The 20,037-nt window shown below is 52.0% G+C and overlaps 1 protein-coding gene across 9 annotated transcripts in view; it reads right to left on the bottom strand.

Moving 5' to 3' along the window:
• TMOD1 (tropomodulin 1) overlaps window positions 1–20,037 on the bottom strand; it is an 83,040-nt gene that overhangs the window by 61,631 nt on the left and 1,372 nt on the right. For all 9 annotated transcript variants that reach the window (XM_070250888.1, XM_070250887.1, XM_070250892.1 and 6 more), the window contains exon 2: window positions 483–651. In XM_070250888.1, the coding sequence (XP_070106989.1) occupies window positions 483–602 (120 nt within the window). In that variant the 5' untranslated portion in view covers window positions 603–651. The remainder of the gene's footprint in view (window positions 1–482; window positions 652–20,037) is intronic.

Here is a 20,037-nt window from a genome sequence, read left to right as displayed (position 1 = left end):
CCTGACTGCTTGAGCTCGGACATTGGTTTTCCTCCTGCCTTTGGACTCATATTGAAACACCGGCTCTTCCTGGGTCTTGAGCCTGCCAGCCTGGGTGACCGAGACTACACCATTGGCTCTCTTTCTTTGGACTCAGGCTCGAACGACACTACCAGCTCTGCTGGGTCCAGCTTGCCCACTGCAGATCTCGGGGCTTGTTGGCCTCTGTGATCATGTGAGCCAACTCCTTATAACAAATCTCTTTTTATATGTATATATATCCTATTGTTTCTCTAGAGAACCCTGACTGATACAACACACACACACATATACACACAGACACACACACACACACACCCCTCCAAAGGCAATGTTATGCCAATGTCATTGCCAAAAAAGGAAAGAGGAAGGGGTAGCTTCCGAAGTCGGCACCTGCCCCTCCCCCAGGTGGCGATGGTGCTGCCTGCACTGTGACAGCGTGCTGGCCTGTAGTGCCTACTCACGTCAGGGTCCAACTCATCCAGCTCATTTTCCAGGGTCCTGAGCTCTTCCTCGCTTAGGGCTCCGAGGATCTCGTCTTCATCCAGGTCGCGGTATTTCTCTAGTTCTCGTCGGTACGACATCGTAGAAGAACCTGCCTTTGTCTTCTGAGTTTCTGTACTGATCTCTGACCTACCAGAAAGAGAAAAATCTTAGAAAGACCCTTCTCGGATTTGCTCTCTCAAAGCAAATAGATGCTGCCACTCCCACGGTGGCCCGGGCACGTTTTATAAGTGGTCTGGATACTAATTACTGTAGCGGAACACTGCACTACGTTGGACTAATTCTCTAATAAAACTGCGCAAGGTGAAGTCCCGAGGGCAGGCGAGTTAATGAATGTGATGGGCGGTGTTGGCACGGCCATTAAGCACGAGTAATAGGTGGTTATAAACGGCTTATGAGGGCCTGAACCTATTTTATTCTTGAAGTAGTTTAAATAATTTTCTGTACCACCCTGTGCCCTTCACCCATACCGGGAAGGAAAACACGAATGCTGGAAAGCCTGCCCAGGCTGACCTGAGAAGAGGGGGAGCACCAACGGTTAACGGAGCCCGTGCTGCCCGTAGGCCCCTCCCTACAACGTTGCCTTCCATCCTCACACAAAGCAGCCCCCAGCACTGGCTGACTTTCACCACCAGCTGCCCAGCCCCAGGTGAAGCGCCTCACACGGGTTTCCTAATTCAAGCCCTGGGGCAGGTGTTTGCTGTTAGCCCCATTTTGCCAATGAGGACGCTGAGCTTGGGGGGGTTGAGTGACTCGAGCAAACCACACGGCCAGGAAGTGGCTGCTGGCACCCAGGTCTGCTGGCGCTCTGAGTGCACTGGCTCTGGCCGTTGTATCCCAGCGCCTCTTTCACAGGATCAGCTCCTGTCACGGCCAGAGCAGGCTGCCTCGTCCAGACCCTCCTCTCCCGCCTGAGGGAGCCGGCTGGCCCGGGGGGTCCAGGTCTGCCACCGCCCAGGCTGCTCTCCTTGGCTAGAGAAGGCTACTGCTCATTTCCCATGTCACAGATGACACGGAGGCCCTGTGTTTGGGTCCCGTGTCTGCTACTTCCCATAACCATGACATTCTCACACCTCTGAACTCATCTGATCCTGACACCACACCCTGTAAGTTGAGTCGTTCAACTAAAACTATTTTCTCAATGAAGAAACTGAGGGACGGCCTGGGGCTTGACTCAGGACCCCGTTCGGACCCCAGCTGCTTCGCCTCACACCTCACTGCCTCTCATGCAGCCTGGGAGACACGACAGGGCCTTACGCCCTTCTGCCTTCCAGCTTGGCCGGATCCGTCTGATAACATGACGAGCCCGGCTCATGTCACCTCCTGTGAAGCCTCAGTGTCCCCTCACTCAGCAAAGGTCATCACGACCATAGCACTGGGTCCACACCGCTCCACGCAGCTCACGTGTCTGTCTCCATGGCTTCCCCATGGGCAGGGCCTGGTTTACTTCCTCCTGCTCTCCCCAGGGCCCAACTCAGGACTATACACACAGCAGGAAGTTTCGTGCTGAAATGAACCCAACTCCAGTCCTCTGCCTGCCTTGGTTGGTCTAGACAGAAAGCCTTGAGGAGAGGCTGGGCCCCTTTCCTCTTAGAAAATGTCAGCTTGCTGCAGAAGCTCCAGCATCTCCGTATTTGAGTCTGTTCCCACCTGTCCTTCAACCTACGTGAGTTAGCTGTCCGCCCTCCTTTCTGAAGCTGGCGGGCTAAAAGGTGAGGCAGCAGTGGAGGGCTTCCTTAGATGGTGCGGATGGAACGTGGCACTGCACACTGAACTGGTGTTACACGTAGAATTCCGTCCCCCCTCCCAAAGTCTTATGTTGAAGTTCTAACCCCCGCACCACATTGTAAGAGCGAATGTGACATTACTTGGAAATAGGGTCTTTGCAGGCATAATTGGTTAAGTATACGTGAGGTCACACTGGAGGGGGGTGGGCTCCTAATGCAACATGACCGGTGTCCTTAGGAAAAGGGGAAATTTGGACAGACACACCCACAGGAAGTACACCACGTGAAGATGAAGGCAGAGATGGGGGGATGCTTTTACAAGCCAAGGAACCCCAAAGATTGCCAGCAAACCACCAAGAGCCGGGGGAGAGGCCTGGAACAGATCCTCACGGCCTCAGAAGGAAGCAACGCTGCCGACACCTCATCTTGGACTTCCAGCCTCCAGAATGTAGGGGCAACACCTTTCTGCTGTGAAAGCCGTTCTGTTTGTGGCACGTTGTCACGGCGGCCCCTGAATACAATTGGTGTCACCTTCTGCACAGGGTTTTGCCTTTTTAGACCCCCATGAAAACAAACAAAACCATGGCTCATCTGTGAAGTGACAGATGGAATCTTCCAGAATAGAGAAAAATGAAAACTGGGAAGAGATAACCAACTAATCAATCAAAAAGCTGGAATTGGTTGTTAATTAAAAACAACTAAAACAATTAAAAAGAAGCTAAAGCCAAGTTCATTTAGCTAACAGCAAAAGCCTGCATTTCAGAAAGCTGAGCTGAGCGTTCTTAATGTAAGTTTGTGCATGTGTGGGCACGTCTGTGGAGAAATCCAGCACGTGACAGCTGGCTTGATAAGAAGGGACTTGCTTTCCAAATACAGAAAGCCGTGGTGCCATCCTTTCCTCTAAGAACAGCTCAGCTTGGCCTCAGACCTTCCTCTGACCAGACCCCGAGAATGCAACATCCAGACCACAAACAGGCCCCTCTTTGATTCATTTCTATTTACTTCCAAAGAAGCACACCAGCTGACAATGCTCCGGGATAGACCAAAAAACTTTCCTGAAGCCCTCAGAGGACAGCCGAATTTGGCTTTTCCTGAGTGGAGCCAGGAGAGGATCTTTGGTCTCATCCTGGGGCCAAGAGGGACCCGATCGAAGGGCTCAGAAGCTTCCAGAAGCAACTCGCAGAGACTCCAGGACCACCTCTGAACCAGCCTCTCTTATGTGGGCTGCAAAACACGCTGTTGGTGCTCACTCGGTTTTGAGTCACAGGCCTCTGGGCTCCAGGCCTCCTCAAAAATGTCGGCATGCTTCCACACACTGAATGTTTCCAAGAGGGACAGGTTACAAGCAGAAGTTTTCAGTCCTTTTGACCATAAAACCATGTCTCTGAGAAAGTGCTCCTGGAATTGGAACCTCATGAAACAAGTCTGGGACACACAGCCTCAGATTCACCTCTGGGTCACATGAGGGAGCCGCTCAGAACCACACAGGAAGGGACACAGGGACGGGACCAGCTGGGACAGTCTCAGGCCCCTGGGAGCTTCCCATGCTTGTTGTCTTTGCCACGTAACTTATTTATGGGAGAAAGGACGAGCCAGGATGAGGGAGCCAGGGAGAGAGGCATCCATGTCAGAGCCGGCTTGGGAAAAAGGAGCAAGAAGAGAGAGGCAGGTGGCAGCTATGGGGCCTGCTGCAGCAGGGATGGGGCTGGGGTGGCAGGCCACCTCCAGAGCTGCCACCCTGAGGGGGCAGTCATTAAATTCCCTAAAGAAGTCTCCCTCTTAGCACGCCCAGGAAAGGCACTGTACCAATTACACACTGCAAGGTGCTGTTGAATTAAAAAGTCCTATTTCAGGGATTTAAAAGGCCCTTTTTAATGTCAAGTGTCCTGTGAATATTATGGGGTGATGAGGCATTACATTAAATAAGCTGAGAGGAACGGAGAACTCCTAAGGTAAACTATGAAGCTGTCAGCTCCAAGCCGCACTCAGCCACTTGGCTCCCAGGATGGTTTCCCTCCAGCAAGATTCTCCTCCCATGGGGCGACCTGCGGGGACTGGAGGTGGGGGCACGGGGTGGGAGGAGGATGAAAACCGTGCGTTAACAGGGCCCCTGCAAGCCCGGCCTTCAAGTACCGCGTGGAAGAGATGGTATTGTGTAACTGTTCATAAAAGGCCTCCGTTTCTTAATAAAAGAGGCGTCACACATGGACACAGGCCTGAGAGTCTTAAGACTCCGGTTGGAGCGTGGGCTGTGGCAGTCACTCCCGGGGTGAGGCTTGCCGAGCGCCTCCGCTCCTCCAGGCCCCCATCCGCTCACCTGTGCAACGAGCACAAGTGGGCCAGGGAATTCTGCTGGTGACCCAGCCCTCCTGGAGACATCTGAGAAGTGGATCACAGGGCTGGTCTTTAAACCGTGCCCAGGGGAGATCTCAGGCTCTGGACAGCTCCTGGGGGCCCCTGCAGGGGCTTCAGGACGAGAGGCTAGGTGAGGAGCTCCCCCTGGTTTTGCTGGTTTATTTGAGCTTCCGTGGAAGACTTCCTTTGAAGGAAGGATTCAGCCGCGAAAAGAGAAAGTTGAGAATCACTGGACGGGGTTTCTCCTTCTGTACAGTGAGAGGGTCACGGGACTCGCCCCAAAGGGTGTTTCGAGGATGAAGTGGTGACAAGCAGCTGAGGTGACAGCCTGGGCTGGGGCGTGGTCCACACAGGCTCCACAGACGGGAGCCACGAGCGTGAGGCTGCTGCTGTGGTCGCAGCCTCTCCCCTTGCCGCTCCCCAGACACTGTCGTCAGACTGAACTTCCCTCAGATAAGGACCCATGTCTTATTTGTCTTCATGTCCCCTCTGCCTGCTGAAGCTGCTGGCAGGGAATGGGCACATTCGGGTTTGGGTCTAGTGTCTTTAGAACTTTGGGCAGGCCCCTTTTCTTCTCAGATCCTCTGTTTTCCCATCTTTAAAATGGAAAGATCAGACCAGGTCTGGGAGGGCCGGGACCCCAAGAGGGGAGTGACAGGCAGGGAGGGGTGAGGAAGCCGCCCGGACTCCCAGCATGGCTGCACCTCTGTCACCTGCTTTATAAACTGGGTCCTGAGTAAGAGTTGGTAGAAAAATAAAAGGGCAGCTCAATAAATTTAAAACACGTTTAAAACCCTAAGTCTCCCAAATCTGGTGTGTATATTACACCAAGAGCATGTCCGGCCTCCCTGCTCCTCAGGGGCAGGAGCCTTCAGCCACTGCTCAATATGAAAAACAGGATTTACAAACCGTGTCAGGAAGTAAAAGTAGGCAGGTTGGACAGTGGGTCCAAAAATGAAAGGGTCAAGGGCTGAGGCCATCCATCAGGAAACGTCAGAAATGAAAGCTCCGAGCCGGGGAAGCTCCTGGAGGACCAAATGTGCTTTTAAATCTTTCACAGGAAGTGGGTCCCTCCACTTCTGCTAATGGCTTCTCCAGCATCCGCCCCCCGCCCCCGGGGACACTCAGGGAGGAGGGGCCGGGCGGCATCTTAATTTATGACTGTACCCCCCGAGGTCAGGAGGAGGTGAGTCACAGCTCAAAGGAATATTTTCCAGTTCTGCCATCTCCTTATGGCAGCCACAGGGAACGTCTTGATCACGGCGAAGAGATGCTGATTTATGAACAAAGCTGATTCCTCACCCCACCCCGTCTTTGTCCTTCTCTTTGGCTAAAGGGATTTTAGGCCATGATGCCTCATCAGTGAAGCCTGCACCTCTTCCCTTGGCTTTAGGGACACAGAATGCCTGAGATGTCCCCCTTTCCTCCCTAGAGAGCTGTCTCCCCCCTGCCCTCCTTCAAGGGGCACCTCTGGGGACAGCCATGCTTTACATCATGTGACAACCCCTTCAGCTGATTGGACAAAGTGGCTGCCTGGCTCAAGGGCAGCCAACTGATTGGCTATTCGATGACCTATGAGGCGCTTGGGAAAAAACAAAAAGATGATGGGCGAATGAGTTCCTTTATTTCATGGCGTTAGTACTAATTTCCTGGGGCTGCCCTAACAAAGTGCCGCAAACTGAGGGGCTTAAACCACAGGAATTTATTGTCTCAGTTCAGGAGGCTAGAAGCCCAAAGTCTAGTGTCAGCAGGGATGGCTCCTTCCTAGGGCTCTATGGGAAAATCTGTTCCAGGCCCCTGTCTCCACTCTGGGAGCTCAGGGGTTCCAAGCTGTGAGCTGGCAGCCTTCCCATTCTGTACATGTCTGTGTCCAAAGGTCCCCTTTATATAAGGACACCAGTCATACTGGATAGGGCCTGCCCTATGACCTTGTCTTAACTTGATCATCTGCAAAGACCCTCTTTCCAAATAAAGTCACATTCACAGGTACACCTTTTGGGGGGATACGATTCAACGCATGGCAGCACTGGACTGGGACATAAGGGACAATGAGGCAAGTGGCAGGGGAAGCTGGGGTGAAGACAGGTGACTATGAGGAGCAGGTGGAAGCTGAGGCCACGAGGGAAGAGATGTTAGGGCGAGCCAGAGTCCTTGGAGGATGGGGACTTCACGGGGCTGGGAGGGAGATGGCGGACACCGTGTCCCCGTCCCCTCAGGCCTGGATGGCTCTGGCTCATGTTGCATTCAATGAGGCTCCTATCCCCCCACAGTCCTTGCGAGGCCCACCCCTCGCCCCACGCTCCCTCACCTTGAATGAGGCCCTGCTCCTTGCAGCTCAACAAGAGTGAGAGCTCAGGCTCTGGCTGCCCTCCTTCCTTTCCGGCCCCTCCTTCTGAGTCTCCTTGATGGCTATTCTTCTGGGCCCACCTCTTCTCCCAGGCTCTGCCCTCTTCTCACGCTCCCCCTGGGGATTCTCCTCTTCTCCCAAGTGGGGTATGTTACAGCTGAGGACTCTCCAATGGTCTCCCTGCAGCCCAGGCTCCCTGTGGGCACATCTCCTGGGGTCCCTCAGGCTGAACACGCCCAACCCCATGCGTGGGCCCCTTCACCACCACCGCCAACTCCTCACTCGGGCGACTGCGCCTCCGCTGCCCGTCAGCACGCAGGCCAGGCTCGCGGGGCCATCCTGAGCTCTCCCTCTACCACCCTGCCCAGCTCTGGTCCGTCACACCTGTCAGTCCTCTCTCTCTTTCTCTTTTATTTAATTTTTTGAACGTTATAGTTTTCAAAAAATTTTGGTAAAATACTCATAACATAAAATTTACCATTTTAACCTGTTTAAGTGTCCAGTTCAATGGCATTAAGTACATTCACATTGCTGGGCATCCACCACCACCAGCTATCTCCAGGACTTGCTTGTCTTCCCCAACTGAAACTCCGGACCGGCTGAGCACTAACTCCCATCCCCACGTCCCGCCTCTGGCAGCCGCCCTTCTGCTTTCTGTCTCTGAGTCTCACAGCCCCGGGGACCTCAGCTAGTGGATCATACTGTATTTGTCCTTTTGTGACCAGACTCCCATCTCTTCAACATCCTTTGTGTCTGTCCCTACTCTCCCTTTTCACGGTCTTGCCTTTTTAAAATCTCTTTTCACATCAGCCTCCCAACCCGTCTCCCAGCCTCCGTTCTCCCACCTTCTTGTCCCCACTCAACTCAGACTCCAAATGATCTTTGTGAAAACCACTTCTGACGCTGCTTCTGAGCCGAAGAACCTCCCACAGCCCCATGATGCCAGACAGACAGCAGACTCCGCAGCCTGGGGGGAGGCCCTCGGAGACCTGGTGGCCTCTGTGCCTCCCTAGCTTCTCATTCCACCACAGGCCTTCCCCCTCCAGCAGTTCCAGACCACTCGTCCCCGACCACCCCTGAAATTTCCGTCTCTGGGCTGTGCTCAAGCTGTTTCCTCAGCCTGAAGTGCCTCTCCCACCTCCACACCCTCAGAAGTCCTCCTAAGTCCTCGGAGCACAGCCCCTTCATGGTCCCCCAGCCTCCTTAATGGGGTCCCATGGCCTCTCTCTTCCCCCAGCCTTGGGAGCAGACCTGTGAGAGTGCGCTTCCCTGCCCGGGGAGGAGTCCGTGGCTCCCACACCCCTTGGCCCCCTGGCTGGGCTGCAGGAGGGCAGCAACCCCGTGGGACCAGCCGCCCACCTCAGTGGCCCTGGCCTGGCTCAGCGTACACGCCTGAGGTCACAGTGAAGTGTCATCAGGGAAACAGACCCTGGGGGCAGGGTGGACAACCAAATTCTATCCCCGGCCAGGAAAGTCAACCGATCCTTGGCTGGGGCCAGAAGGCCAGGTAGAGTGTGGAAGGGGCAGACAAGTGGGCAGTGGAAGTTTTGGGGGGCTTAACTTCCCTGATGTTAGATTTTAGAATGGGGTCATAAAATGTGACGCAGTAATTATAGCAAGAGCCACTCCATGTGCAGAGACCTTTGCAGTTTATAAACAACGACCACGCTCATGCTCCCTCTGGGCAAGAAGGGAGTGTGCCTTGGCGTGCTGTCCCTGTGATGGGATCCAGACAGATGAGCGCAGAGGAGGAGAGACGGAGAGGGAGAGAGCTGGGGGGGCAGAGGCCTGAATCCCCTGCAGGCTCCTTCCCCAGAGAGCCCCTGCAGACGGCCCAGGCTCTCACCCTGGCCTCCTGGAAGATTCTCCCAGGCAAGACCGGCTACAGAACTTGCCAGGTCCACAAAATAGAACTTTGGAGTCTCTTGTTCAAAAATAAGAAAAAGCACCATTAAAGGTACCAAGATGTAAAGTTTTTTCTTTCTCTCATGGTCTCTTTCTTGATTTGTCATAGTGTTTTCTTTTTTATTATTTAATGTCGTGATCGCACAGGTGCTTGCAACTCAAAGCATGCACGCCAAGTCCACTGGCTGCCAGCTTCCCTCCCCTGCCAGATGTGGGACAGACGCACCCCCAGATGTCAAGCCAGGCATCTCTCCTTCCAGCAGCAGGTAGGAGACAGGAGATCCCAAGGGCATTGCAACCTCTGTGCCAGGTCCATGGGCACCTGGATCAGCAGTGGCTGGGAGGCTTGCCCTGCAGAGTTGCCAGCTGAGCACCAGGGCAGAGAGCTCCAGCGGCAGCTGGGCTGGGGTGGGAGGTGGAGTCTGGTGGCAGCTGGAGGTGCCAGGAGGCGAGGCAGCTGGGGTCTAAGAACCCATCTCAGGAAGCAGAGAGGCAGCAGGAGGTGGGACTTGCGTGGGATGAGGCTCCAAGCCCTGCTGCATGCTCCCCTGTCCATGAGACTTCACTTAAAAATATACACCCAAAGATAAAATTCCGAATTTCTAGAAACTGATTGCAGAGCATTCGGCCAAGCATAGGGTCCTTCTGAGAGAAGAACAACCACACAACCTGCAACCTGTTCCCAGCCCTCTTCCCAGGACACACACTCTGAAGGCCCTGGCCAGATGCAGCCTTGTCTCACTGGGATGGTCCTTTTCCTCCCTAGTATCTTCCAACCCATTGGAATCTCTGGTCTCTGGGGTCTACAGGAAGCTGGGGCCAATGGCAGAAGGAGCACTGGGATGGGAGTCAGGGGACCTGGTTACAAATCCTGACTTTGGTGGAGGAATTGCCAGGTGACCTTGAGCAAGTTGCTGTACCTCTCTGGATCTCAGTTTCCATAATCTAATTCACTGGGTGAGTATTTATTGAGCACTCACTATGTGCAGGGTGTGGTGGGCCTTTGTGGAAAAAACAGAAATTAGTAAGACAGTCCTTAACCTCAGGAAGCTTACAATTAAGTTGGGAGGATCAGACTCACACAGAGGTCCCTGGGGTGGTGTCACACACATGGTCTCTTCCTCCACCATCAGGGGGGACAAGCTGGGCCGTTAGCCCCATTTTACACATGAGGTCTTGTCTCAGGTCAGCCTGGTGAGAGGCGAAAGATTGGACTAGGGGTTGCGCGGACCTGGGCAAAACCCCTGCCTGGCTCTAACGGGCTGGGCAGCCTCAGGTACGTCACTTAGTGCCTCTGAGGTGAACGGATTCATCTGGAAAATGAGAGCATAACACATGGCTCTCAGGGGTGCTGTGAAGGGGAATGAGACAAAGGAGGTGCTGTTCAGATTGCTGGGTCCTCCCCTCTCCTCAGTCCCACGACGCTCCAGCCCACAGGCCAACCCTACAAATGCTGGATGGGTGGACACGCTTGAGCAGCCATAAGAAAGATTTGGGGGTTCTCAAGTGGCTGTCCACCCAACGTACGTCAACAGTGTGAGGCGTTGGCCCCAAAAGTTATGATGCGACCTCAGCTGCATTGAGAACAGTGCAGCAGCCAAAGCAAGGGGTTGACAGCCTTGCTCGGCTCTGTACTGGAGCTCAACATGGGCCTCCCCCTTCACTGGGGGTGGGGGGGGGGGGATTTTTCTCTTCTTTAGTAAGACATAGGTTATACACAGTCAAGTGCGCAAGTCTAACGAATACAGCTCACTGAATTTTCCCATATGTCTACATCTATGTAAATACCACTCAGATGAAGATATAGGACATCTCCAGCCCACCACAAGGCTCTCCTGTACACTGCCCCCGACTCCATCTCCCTCAAAGGTCACTACTACTCTGACTTTTAAAACCACAGATTGGCTTTGACTGGTTTTGAACACCATGCAAATGAAAACATACAGTGAGTGTGTTCTTGCGTCTGGCTTCTTTCACTCAACATTACATCTGTGAGATTCACCCATGTTGTGTGTTAGCAGCAGTCCCTTCTTTTTCACTGATGTGTAATATTCCATTATATGAATTAGACTATAATTTATTTATTTACTCTACTGTTAGTGGACGATTTAAGTTATTTCCAGTATTTGATAATTATAAATAGTGCTATGAATGTCTTTTGGTAGAAATAATCACTTATTTCTCTTGGGCATGTGCCCTGCAGTAGAATTGGTGGTCATAGAGTAGGCATACATTTAGTTTCAGTAGATACTGAAGTTTTCCAAAGTAATTGTACTTTTTACACCCCAGCAGCAATCTGTGAGAGTTCCAGTTGCTCCACATCCTTGTCAACTCTTGGTATCGTCAGTACTTTTCATTTTAGCCATTATGGCGTTTGGGTAGTGGTAGCTCATTGTGCATTTCCCTGATCACTAGTGATGCTGAGCACAGTTCTGACGCCCATCGGCCATGTGGGTGGCCTCTTCTGTGAACTGGGCCTCTCTCTCGAGTGGTGCTGAGTCCTGAGAAGGGGAGCACAGTGTCACATGAAGAATAGTTGAAGGACCAGGAACATGTCACACTCTGCAAACCTCTAATGGGCTGACCTGGGGATGAAGAAACAGAAGTGTTTCTGCCAGAGGGCAGAAGACGTCAATATACTGAGACTGTCAGGGTGTAGATTTCCCATAAGCACAAGGAACTTTCTAACAATAAAAAAATGCCCAAGGAGGCACTAGGCTGATTCAGGAGGTGGTGAGCACCTGTCACAGCCGTCATGTGAGCAGATATGACTGAGTCCTAGGTGAGGTCTCCTGGAGAAGGTTGACATCTCAACTGAGAGTGGTTGCTGGGAGTTGACAGATGAGATTTAAGGCCCGTCAAGGATGGATTCTATTATGAAAGACATGTTTGGGGCCACTGAGTACAGAGGATGGGGACTCAGAGACCAGCTATCTTTAAAAGACTTGTTTTCTGGCCTGTTCACATTTATTTTTCCCTGGCTGACCTCATTGTCTTAGTCATATGGGAAAGCACCTTCTGAGAGAAGCAGGGAAACTGAACACAGCATTCGACTGCATCACTCTCTGCAGTTGCTACGCACTCCATCCCAGGACACACTGAGCCTCGAAGGTCCACAGGTCAAAGTTGTCAAACGTCTTAAATTAGAAAGGCGCGTGTGCGTGTGCCTGCATGCACCAGGGTGTGTTTTCATTTTGCATCTCCTGAGGTCATCATGGTGTCTGAGTCACCACACAAATCACTGTGAGCAGCAGGGTTCCAGGAAAAGACTATGAAACCATCTTCCCATCCCAGCTGCCCTACAAACCATGCCACACTCCACTCTGTGGCTCCTTCTCCCTGGCTCTTGGCAACTGCCATGAGCTCTCACCAGCCTCTGCCTCTTCCAGGCCATCTTTCTCCACACCTGAAAAGGGCTGAGAAGGGTTCCAGCCCCCCAAATACCTTAGTGCAAATGGGAGAGGCCTGCAGAGAGGCCTCTGCCAACAGAGGCATCGTCTTATTGCACCCTCCACACCCAAGACTGAAAGCTGCTCGATGGCAGCTCCTCTGTCTCTCACGGTCCAACACGAAGCCCCTCACCTCTCACGTGAGAAGGCAGTTTTGTTGAACGAATGAATGAATGCCTACTATTATTACAGATGGTCCCCAATTTATAATGGTTTGATTTATGATTTTTCAACTTTATGATGGTGCGAAAGTCATGTGCATTCAGTAGAAACTGCACTTCCGGTTTTGAATTTTGATCTTTTCCTGGGCGAGCCACATGTGGTGTGATCCTCTCCAGTGATGCTGGGCAGCGACAGCTCCCGGTCACCACGCGGTCACGAGGGTGAGCAGCCGACACACTGACACCCATTCTGCACCCAGGCAGCCATTCTGTTTGTCACTCTCAGTTCAGTAGTCAATAAATTACATGAGATACTCAACACTTCATTATAAACTAGCCTTCGTGTTAGACGATTTGCCCGACTGTGGGCTAATGTCAGTGTTCGGAGCACATTTAAGGGAGGCTGGGTTAAGCCAGGATGTTTAGTAGCTTACACGTATGTAGGAAAAGGAAAGGAACAGGAAATTTACATAAAAATACAAATGGTTAATAAGCCTATGAACAGATAAGGATATTCACTCATAATTATAGAAAAGCAGATTGAGAAATGAGACATGAGTTCTCATCTATCAGATGAGCAGAGATGAAAACGTCTGAGCACTCCTGGGGCTCACAGGTTGTAGAGACCTGCGTCCTCGCTGGGAGCAGAAGGGCACCTCGGCGCACCCTCTTCCAGGGTCAGTTAAGCCATATCCATCCGAGCGTACACAGCCTTTGATTCAGCAATTCCACTTCTAGGAATTTATCCTACCAGCTTACTCACTCAATTAATTACACAGATACATGTGCAAATTATCTGATTATTATCTATATTAGCAAAAAACTGGAAACCACCTTAAAGTTCCTCAAAAGGGCATTGAGTAAATAAAGTAAAGTGTAGACATACAATAGAATACTATTAACACCATCCTCGAGGCTGTTATTGCCCATTATATCACTGTACCTTGTTATACTATATATAATTATATAATACGTAATGTATAATAATGCAAGCATTATTCTGTACGTACTGCATACCAGGCACGGTGCTAAGCTCTTTACATGGATTATTTCATGCAATCTCAATAACTCTGCGAAGTAGGTACTTTTTATTCCCGTTCTACAGATGAAGAAACTGAAGTGCAGGAATCTGACTGTCCGTTCGCAGGGCTGCCATCACAAATGACCACAAACTGGATGGCTTACAACAACACAAACATATTCGATTGCAGTTCAGAAGGCCAGAAATTGGAAATCAAGGTGTCGGCAGGCTTGGCTCCTCTTGGAGGCCCTGAGGGAGAAAGACGGGCCACGCCTCTCTCCTAGCAAAGCTAGGAATGCTTGGCACTCCTTGGCTTGTATCTGCACCCCTCTGATCTCTGACTCCACCGTCACAAGGTCTTCTTCCCTGTCCATGGCCTCTCTTCTTGTCATAAGGACACCAGTCTTTGGATTCAGGGTCCACCCTAATCCAGTGTGACCTCATCTTAATGAATCACAACTTCAAAGATCCTATTTCCAGAGAACATTCACATTCTGAGATTTCAGGCGGACAGGACTTTTGGGGAAACACGATCTAACCTAGTAAGTGTCCAGGGTCACAAAGCTATTAAGCAGTAGAGACGGGATCTGAATCCAGGCAGGCAACCTGACTGTACTCATTATCACTCCTCCAGGCTGCCTTCCCATAACAGCTCACCCGACTCTACGCTAACAAGGTCCCAGGAACTGTCTAAGCATTTTACATATAATAACTTCTTTAGTCCCCAAGACGACCCCACTTTATAGATGTTCCCCATCTACTAAGGCACAAGGGAGTTAAAAGTTACCTGAGCGTACAAGCCAATAACTGGCAGGCCTTAGATTTGAACCCAGGGAGGTGGTCGCCAAAGTCCATGCTCTCAACTGCTACACTAAATGCCTTCCATCCGGTGTCCCATCCTGGCAAAATACTCTGAGAGTAACAGCTAAAAAAACAATTCTATCTCCTGAAAGACTGGTGTTCTTTTTTCTTGGACATGAAGTGTTCTCCAATTCATCTTGTCTCCCTTTCCCCTTGGCTGTCACGATTCCTCCCAGAGCTGACTTGAGTGTCCAAATACAGCTGCCGTCTTCAGCCAGGACGCTGGCATAATTTTCTCCCCTTTTTCTGTGCTGGGCATTCATCTCCTGGGCTCTTGAAGGGCCTCAGGGGGATCCATGCACCCACTGAGACACTATGCAAACTGTCATGTGTATGGATATGCTCATTTTCCTGGAGCAAGGGTCCAGATTCCCAAGGATTTTCAGGATCCTAATTTTCAACTGCTCTGCTCTTTCTTTGTTTCTTTTCTTAGTTAATTGTCTGTGCGGGTTTATTTTAAGCCATCTCAAACCCCTGTAATGGTGTAAGTGGAACGCAGTATAAAAACCATAAACAAACGCACGGGATGCTGCCATCTAGTCTGACTTTTTACATCTTCCCGGGTTTGTGTGGAGGAAGGCCGTCCTCAGGGCCCCTTTCTCCCTTCTCTTCTGAGCGGTTTTGAGGCAGGCCTCCAGGTTTCCACTCAGCCCGGGCCGGGCACTCATCCTGGGCTCAGATACTGACCTTGTCAGCCACGTGCACTGAAAAAGACAATCAGACACAGGAGCTGGAGCTCCTCAGGGGAGGCTCTAGGCTGGCCAGGAACGGGGCAGTTTGACTTGAAAGCCCTGTCTGGGCTTAAAGTTCTCCAGAACATAAGGGAGAAGGTGGGAAAGCGGAGGAAGGTGGAAATAACCCACTGCCACGAGGCCTGCCCCTTCCAGCACCAGGCAGTTTCTGGAGCCTTGTCCTGTTGTCCACCGTGCTCCGGCCACGTGCCCCACCGCATGCCCCGCCCCCAATCACGTGTCCCATCGCTAGTCTCCATCACCAGTGCATCCTGTTCTTGGAGCCTTCCCCACATGCTGCACCCCAGTATCCTCCATCGTGTTCTTCGAGCCCCTGTCATGTGCCCCATAAAAAGAAGACCAGAAAGAGCCTTTGAGTCAGGGTTTAAATGAATTCATTTGTAGATTTTAATGAAAACACTATTTTTTTAAGCAATGGCCAACAGAAAACTGAGATAACTAGTATTCATCTGGTGCTTAAAGTAAGGTGATCTGTGTATTTAGGATGAGCATCACATTTTTATGTGTTTATTAGAGCTTATTAGGAATTATGAAGCTTATTGGGGCTTATAGAAACAAGGAGCTTATTAGAAATTCAGGATCTCAGGTCCCTCCCAGGCCTACTGAGCCTGAATCTGCATTTTTAATAAGGTCCCGAGAAGCAAATGTTAGAGTAGCGTTGTACGGAATACAAGGACTCCCGCCTCGCAGGTCCACAGAGCCTGGAGAGCGCCTTGGTTGTTCGGGAACGCACACTCCAGGGGATGACCTGGACCAATCCCTACTGGGGTTCCCTGTCCTCTCTACAAAAAGGGGGTAATCACACCTGCCCTTTCTCCCTCACAGGCGTACTGTGAGTTTCAAATGAGATCATGGGTTCATTCTGTTTACTGTGATGGGGCTGACAGGGCTGTGGAGTCGCTAGGGAGCAGATCACGTGTGGTCTCTGCCCTTGTGGAGCTGGTGTATGGTGGCATGGGGACACGTTACAGATCTGGTTGATGTGTGACTGTCATGGTTATCACAGGGCTTTCCTCTCCTTAATCTTTTACTCATTCATTCATTCATTCAGTGGTCAGTCGTTTATTAAAATATAAATACTTGCACTACACCAAGAGGTGAGCTCCAAGCTCGACACTGTGGAAGGAGAAATAAATGAGCCATCAACTGTCCTCAAGGAGCTCTCAGCGTAGCCAGAGATAAGGACATGATTCCATTTCGAACACACCATGCCTGGTTCTCTGAGGTCCGTGCAGGGGGCTGTGGGAGCTCAGGTGAGGCAGCGAAGAGCTTTGATTTAAAGGATGGTTACAAGTTCGCCACGTTGAGAAGGGAGAGAGGAACAGCAGGGGCAAAGGCAGGGAGGCACGAAGGCACCATGACAGAAGGTAAGGAGAGTTGGGGGGACTGCCAGGAGGTGGTCTTGGAGAAGCGGGTTGGGCCACATCTTAGGTGGTCTTGGTGTTCCCTGCTAAGGAATCCAGTATGAAATGGGGAATCCTGAAGGGAGGGGAATAACAGGGTCATAGCTACATTTCATAAAGATCTTTTAACAGCAGCATGGAAGAAGAGAAGACTTGAGGCAGAAACACTTTGAAGAGCCTCTGACATGAGCTCAGAGGAGGATGCAAAGTCCTCCATTGGGGTAGTGACTGCGGAATAGAAATGAACAGAAGAGATACGAAGGAAGGTAGAATTGACTGGACTCTTGACCGAATGAACGGGGTGGCAAAGGGAAGGGAGGTTTCTGGCTTGGTGCCCGGGTGGATGGTGTTACTGTTAACCAAGATGGGGACACAGAGGAGGACTGGGTGGTGAGCCTGGGCCTGTCGGGTGTGAAGTGCCTTTGGGATGCCCTGTGGGCTTTGTCCAATTGGCAGGAGTCATCGATGCCTAGAGCTGAGCAGGGCGGTCCAGGCTGGATGCACGAATTTGGGAGTTGTGAATTTATAAGGGTGGTTGGAGTCATGGGAGTAAATGGGATTGTAGGAGGGTATGTGGTGAAAAGAGAGTAGGGTTGTTGAGAGTGGCACCAACATTTAAGGATGGGCAGAAGAGATGAGTCCACGAAGGAGGCTGAGTGAGGCCAAGGCACCTCTCCCTCCCTGGGTTCCCAGGGGCATGGGGAGCAAACCTCATCACCCACCAGAATCACCTCCAGGAACGGCCCTGGGGTCACAGCCCTAGAAGTCCCAGAGTGAGTGGTGGCTCAGGCTGGGGACCGAGGAGAACTGAGACAGGGACACGGGCTGAGCTGGCCTCCCGCTCTCTCCCACTTTCCTCTCATGCACAGTGATGTCCAGCCCTTTGACACAGCTGTTTCTCTCGGAGAGAAAAACAAAAGGATTTAAGAAAAGGAGCAACAAAAGAAATGCTTTCGTTTGCTTAGTTTTTCAGATCAGACAGGACCCAGCGCCTCCTTCCGTGAAGCAAGCCTCCTAGCCTGTCCTGGGCTGACTCCAGTGAGCTCACTCTTCCTTATCACGAAGAGCAGAGAGAGTCAGATCCTATTGTGATGAACCGAAGGAGGATTTTACAAAACAAAAGAGAGGAAATGGCCCAGAATTATGCTATGTGATTCATATTTTTCCATAGAGACAAGCCTGTGGCTTTAAACTGATAATGGCTCCTAGCAGCCAAATAATCGATCTATTTGGTGTTCTGCCTTTAAGTGAGAAGGGAACTGGCCTGTTTAGAAATGTTGGCAGCCTGGCTGGTCCATTAGTAAGACCGAAAAATCAAAACATTGACTGGAAAAGGCCATTATGACTGGGCTCAGTGAGAGTCATCAATAGATGATGTCACTTCAGAAACAAGCAAGCCAAGGTCACGAGGCCCTTGGGCAGAGGCAAACTACCCTGCATGGCCCTTCACTACCCCTTCGCAGATGCTGAAGGCTGCCAAGGGGACACTCGGGTCTGAGCCAGGATCGGCTTCAGTTTACCCTTTCTTTGCTCGGCCTGATTCTAGAGGAATGTGATTCTAGAGCCCGTGGCAGTCAGCAGGTCATCAAGGAGGGCCCTCAGTCCTCCTGTGTGCACACCCCCAGGGGCTCCTGTCATCCTCCTCCCCTCTCACCAGCCCTCCCCCCTCTCTTCTCACACTCCTCATCCCAGAAACACCTGCCTCCTTTCTGGGCCCCGCCTCCAGCTCCTACCACCTTCCTTCTCCCTTCCTTTCTCATCGCAGCTTGCAGAAGAGTTGTAGGCTCTGGCTCCATGGCTTCAGCTCCCGTCAGCTTCTGCCTCTCCCCCTCACTAAACCTAATGACACCATTGCGGGTACCAAGCGCTGGGCTAAGGGCTTTCCCTGCATCTTCTCACTCAGTCCCCACAGCATCTTCTATGAAACGGGGCTATTTTATCCTCATTGTACAGAGGGGGAAACCGAGGCTCAGTCAGACAGGCTGGGTCACTGGTCCCGGTAAGGCAGTGGCAGATCCCATTTTTGGACCCTCTGCAATACTCTGGTTAAAGTCGCCCGAGACCACCTGCCAAGCCTGGAGTCCGCTTCCCAGTCCTCATGGCCACGGTCTCTCCACAGCAAACAGCACGGCACTGCTGGCCTCTCTCCTCCCTTGGCCCTTGGGAAGCCCCTTTCTCCCACTCTCGCCCTCCCCTACACAGGGGCTTCCCCTGCATGTCGTGCCTTCACTTTTCTCATGCTAGAATGTCTTCCGAGGGAAACTCGGAGCCCTCTGGACTCCAGGTCCACTGGAGACCATCTTGCCCTCCCCCTCACAGCTCAAGGTCACTCTAAGGGGGTGATGGAGCTAGGGCTGGAGGCAGGGGTCCTAACCTCCAGGCCAGTCCACCTCCTGCTACTCAGAGCTCCAGGACACGCTCCCTGTTGTCAGCTGTCGTGCAGGCAGCAGCCCTCCCGGAGGAGGGAGCAGGTGTGAGACTCTGATAAGGTGGGGTGGAGGCTATTTTTAGAGGACACTGGCTTTCCACTCCGGCTGCGAGGAACTCAAGGGCCAAGACCATCTACATGTGTCTTTGCAAGCCTGGCTCATTCAAGAGAGTTAATATACTGAAGTGACAGGGTTCTGTGCTTTCACTCTCTGCATATTTGTGACGTGGCTCGAATTAATGAGAACCTTACTATTTGTCTCCATTTTCCCTTAATTCTATCTATGAGGCCTTGCGATGGCTTTAGAGAAAGCATAGAGTAATAGAAAGTAAAGTAGAAACAAAAATGAAACTTCAGGACGAGGGTGCTATGGTCTGAGCCGCGAAAGTCCTGGACAGCAGCAGATCAGAGAAGCGGGGGCATTGGTGGGGTGCCCACAGATCCCCAAGACCTGCCTGAGCAGCAGGAAGTGTCAGGAGAGAGATGAGAAAGCTGGTGGGGACTACAGACCTCCTGGGGTTTCCAACAGCTGTGACCTTGAGCAGGGGGTTCTGGGACCCTTCATGGAGAACAAAATGGCTGTCACCACTGAGAGAAAGATAGAGATTTTCCGGGTACTCCGGCTGAGGGGCCAGAACCTGAGTTAGGGTCTGGTTTTGTAATTTGGATGCGGAAAGGGGTGGGCCAGGTCATCTCTAAGAATCTGGGAGGGCGAAGGTCAAGGCCAAGTGCAGGGTCGGTAATAGCAGGAGGGCTCCGAGGTCGCATCATAGGCACTGTATAGATGGGGAAACTGAGGCCAGGGAGCAGCTGGACTGGAGCCTCTGGCCCAGCCCAGTTCATTGGGTCTAAAGCTGTTTGAGTCACACGCTACTTTACGAAAGCGATGGCTGCTCCCGAGAGAGATGCCCATAATTACCGGGGGTCGCGCCTCCTGGGGGTGCACGGCCCAGGCTATCCCGAGGGGCCTAGTAGGTCCGAGCAGGACCCCTGAGTCAGAGCGCTCGCCAGTCTCGGGTTTCCACCACGACTCGCGATGTGCGCGGCTGTGCCCCCAGCGTCCCGGGCCCGGAGCCGGAGCCGGGAACAGGTGAGGGGAGCGCCGG

Source organism: Equus caballus, chromosome 25 (assembly GCF_041296265.1).
Source record: "Equus caballus isolate H_3958 breed thoroughbred chromosome 25, TB-T2T, whole genome shotgun sequence".
In the NCBI taxonomy this organism is placed as follows: Eukaryota; Metazoa; Chordata; class Mammalia; order Perissodactyla; family Equidae; genus Equus; species Equus caballus.
The sequence above is the reverse complement of the archived record's forward strand: the minus strand, read 5'-3'. Positions and strand labels throughout refer to the sequence as shown.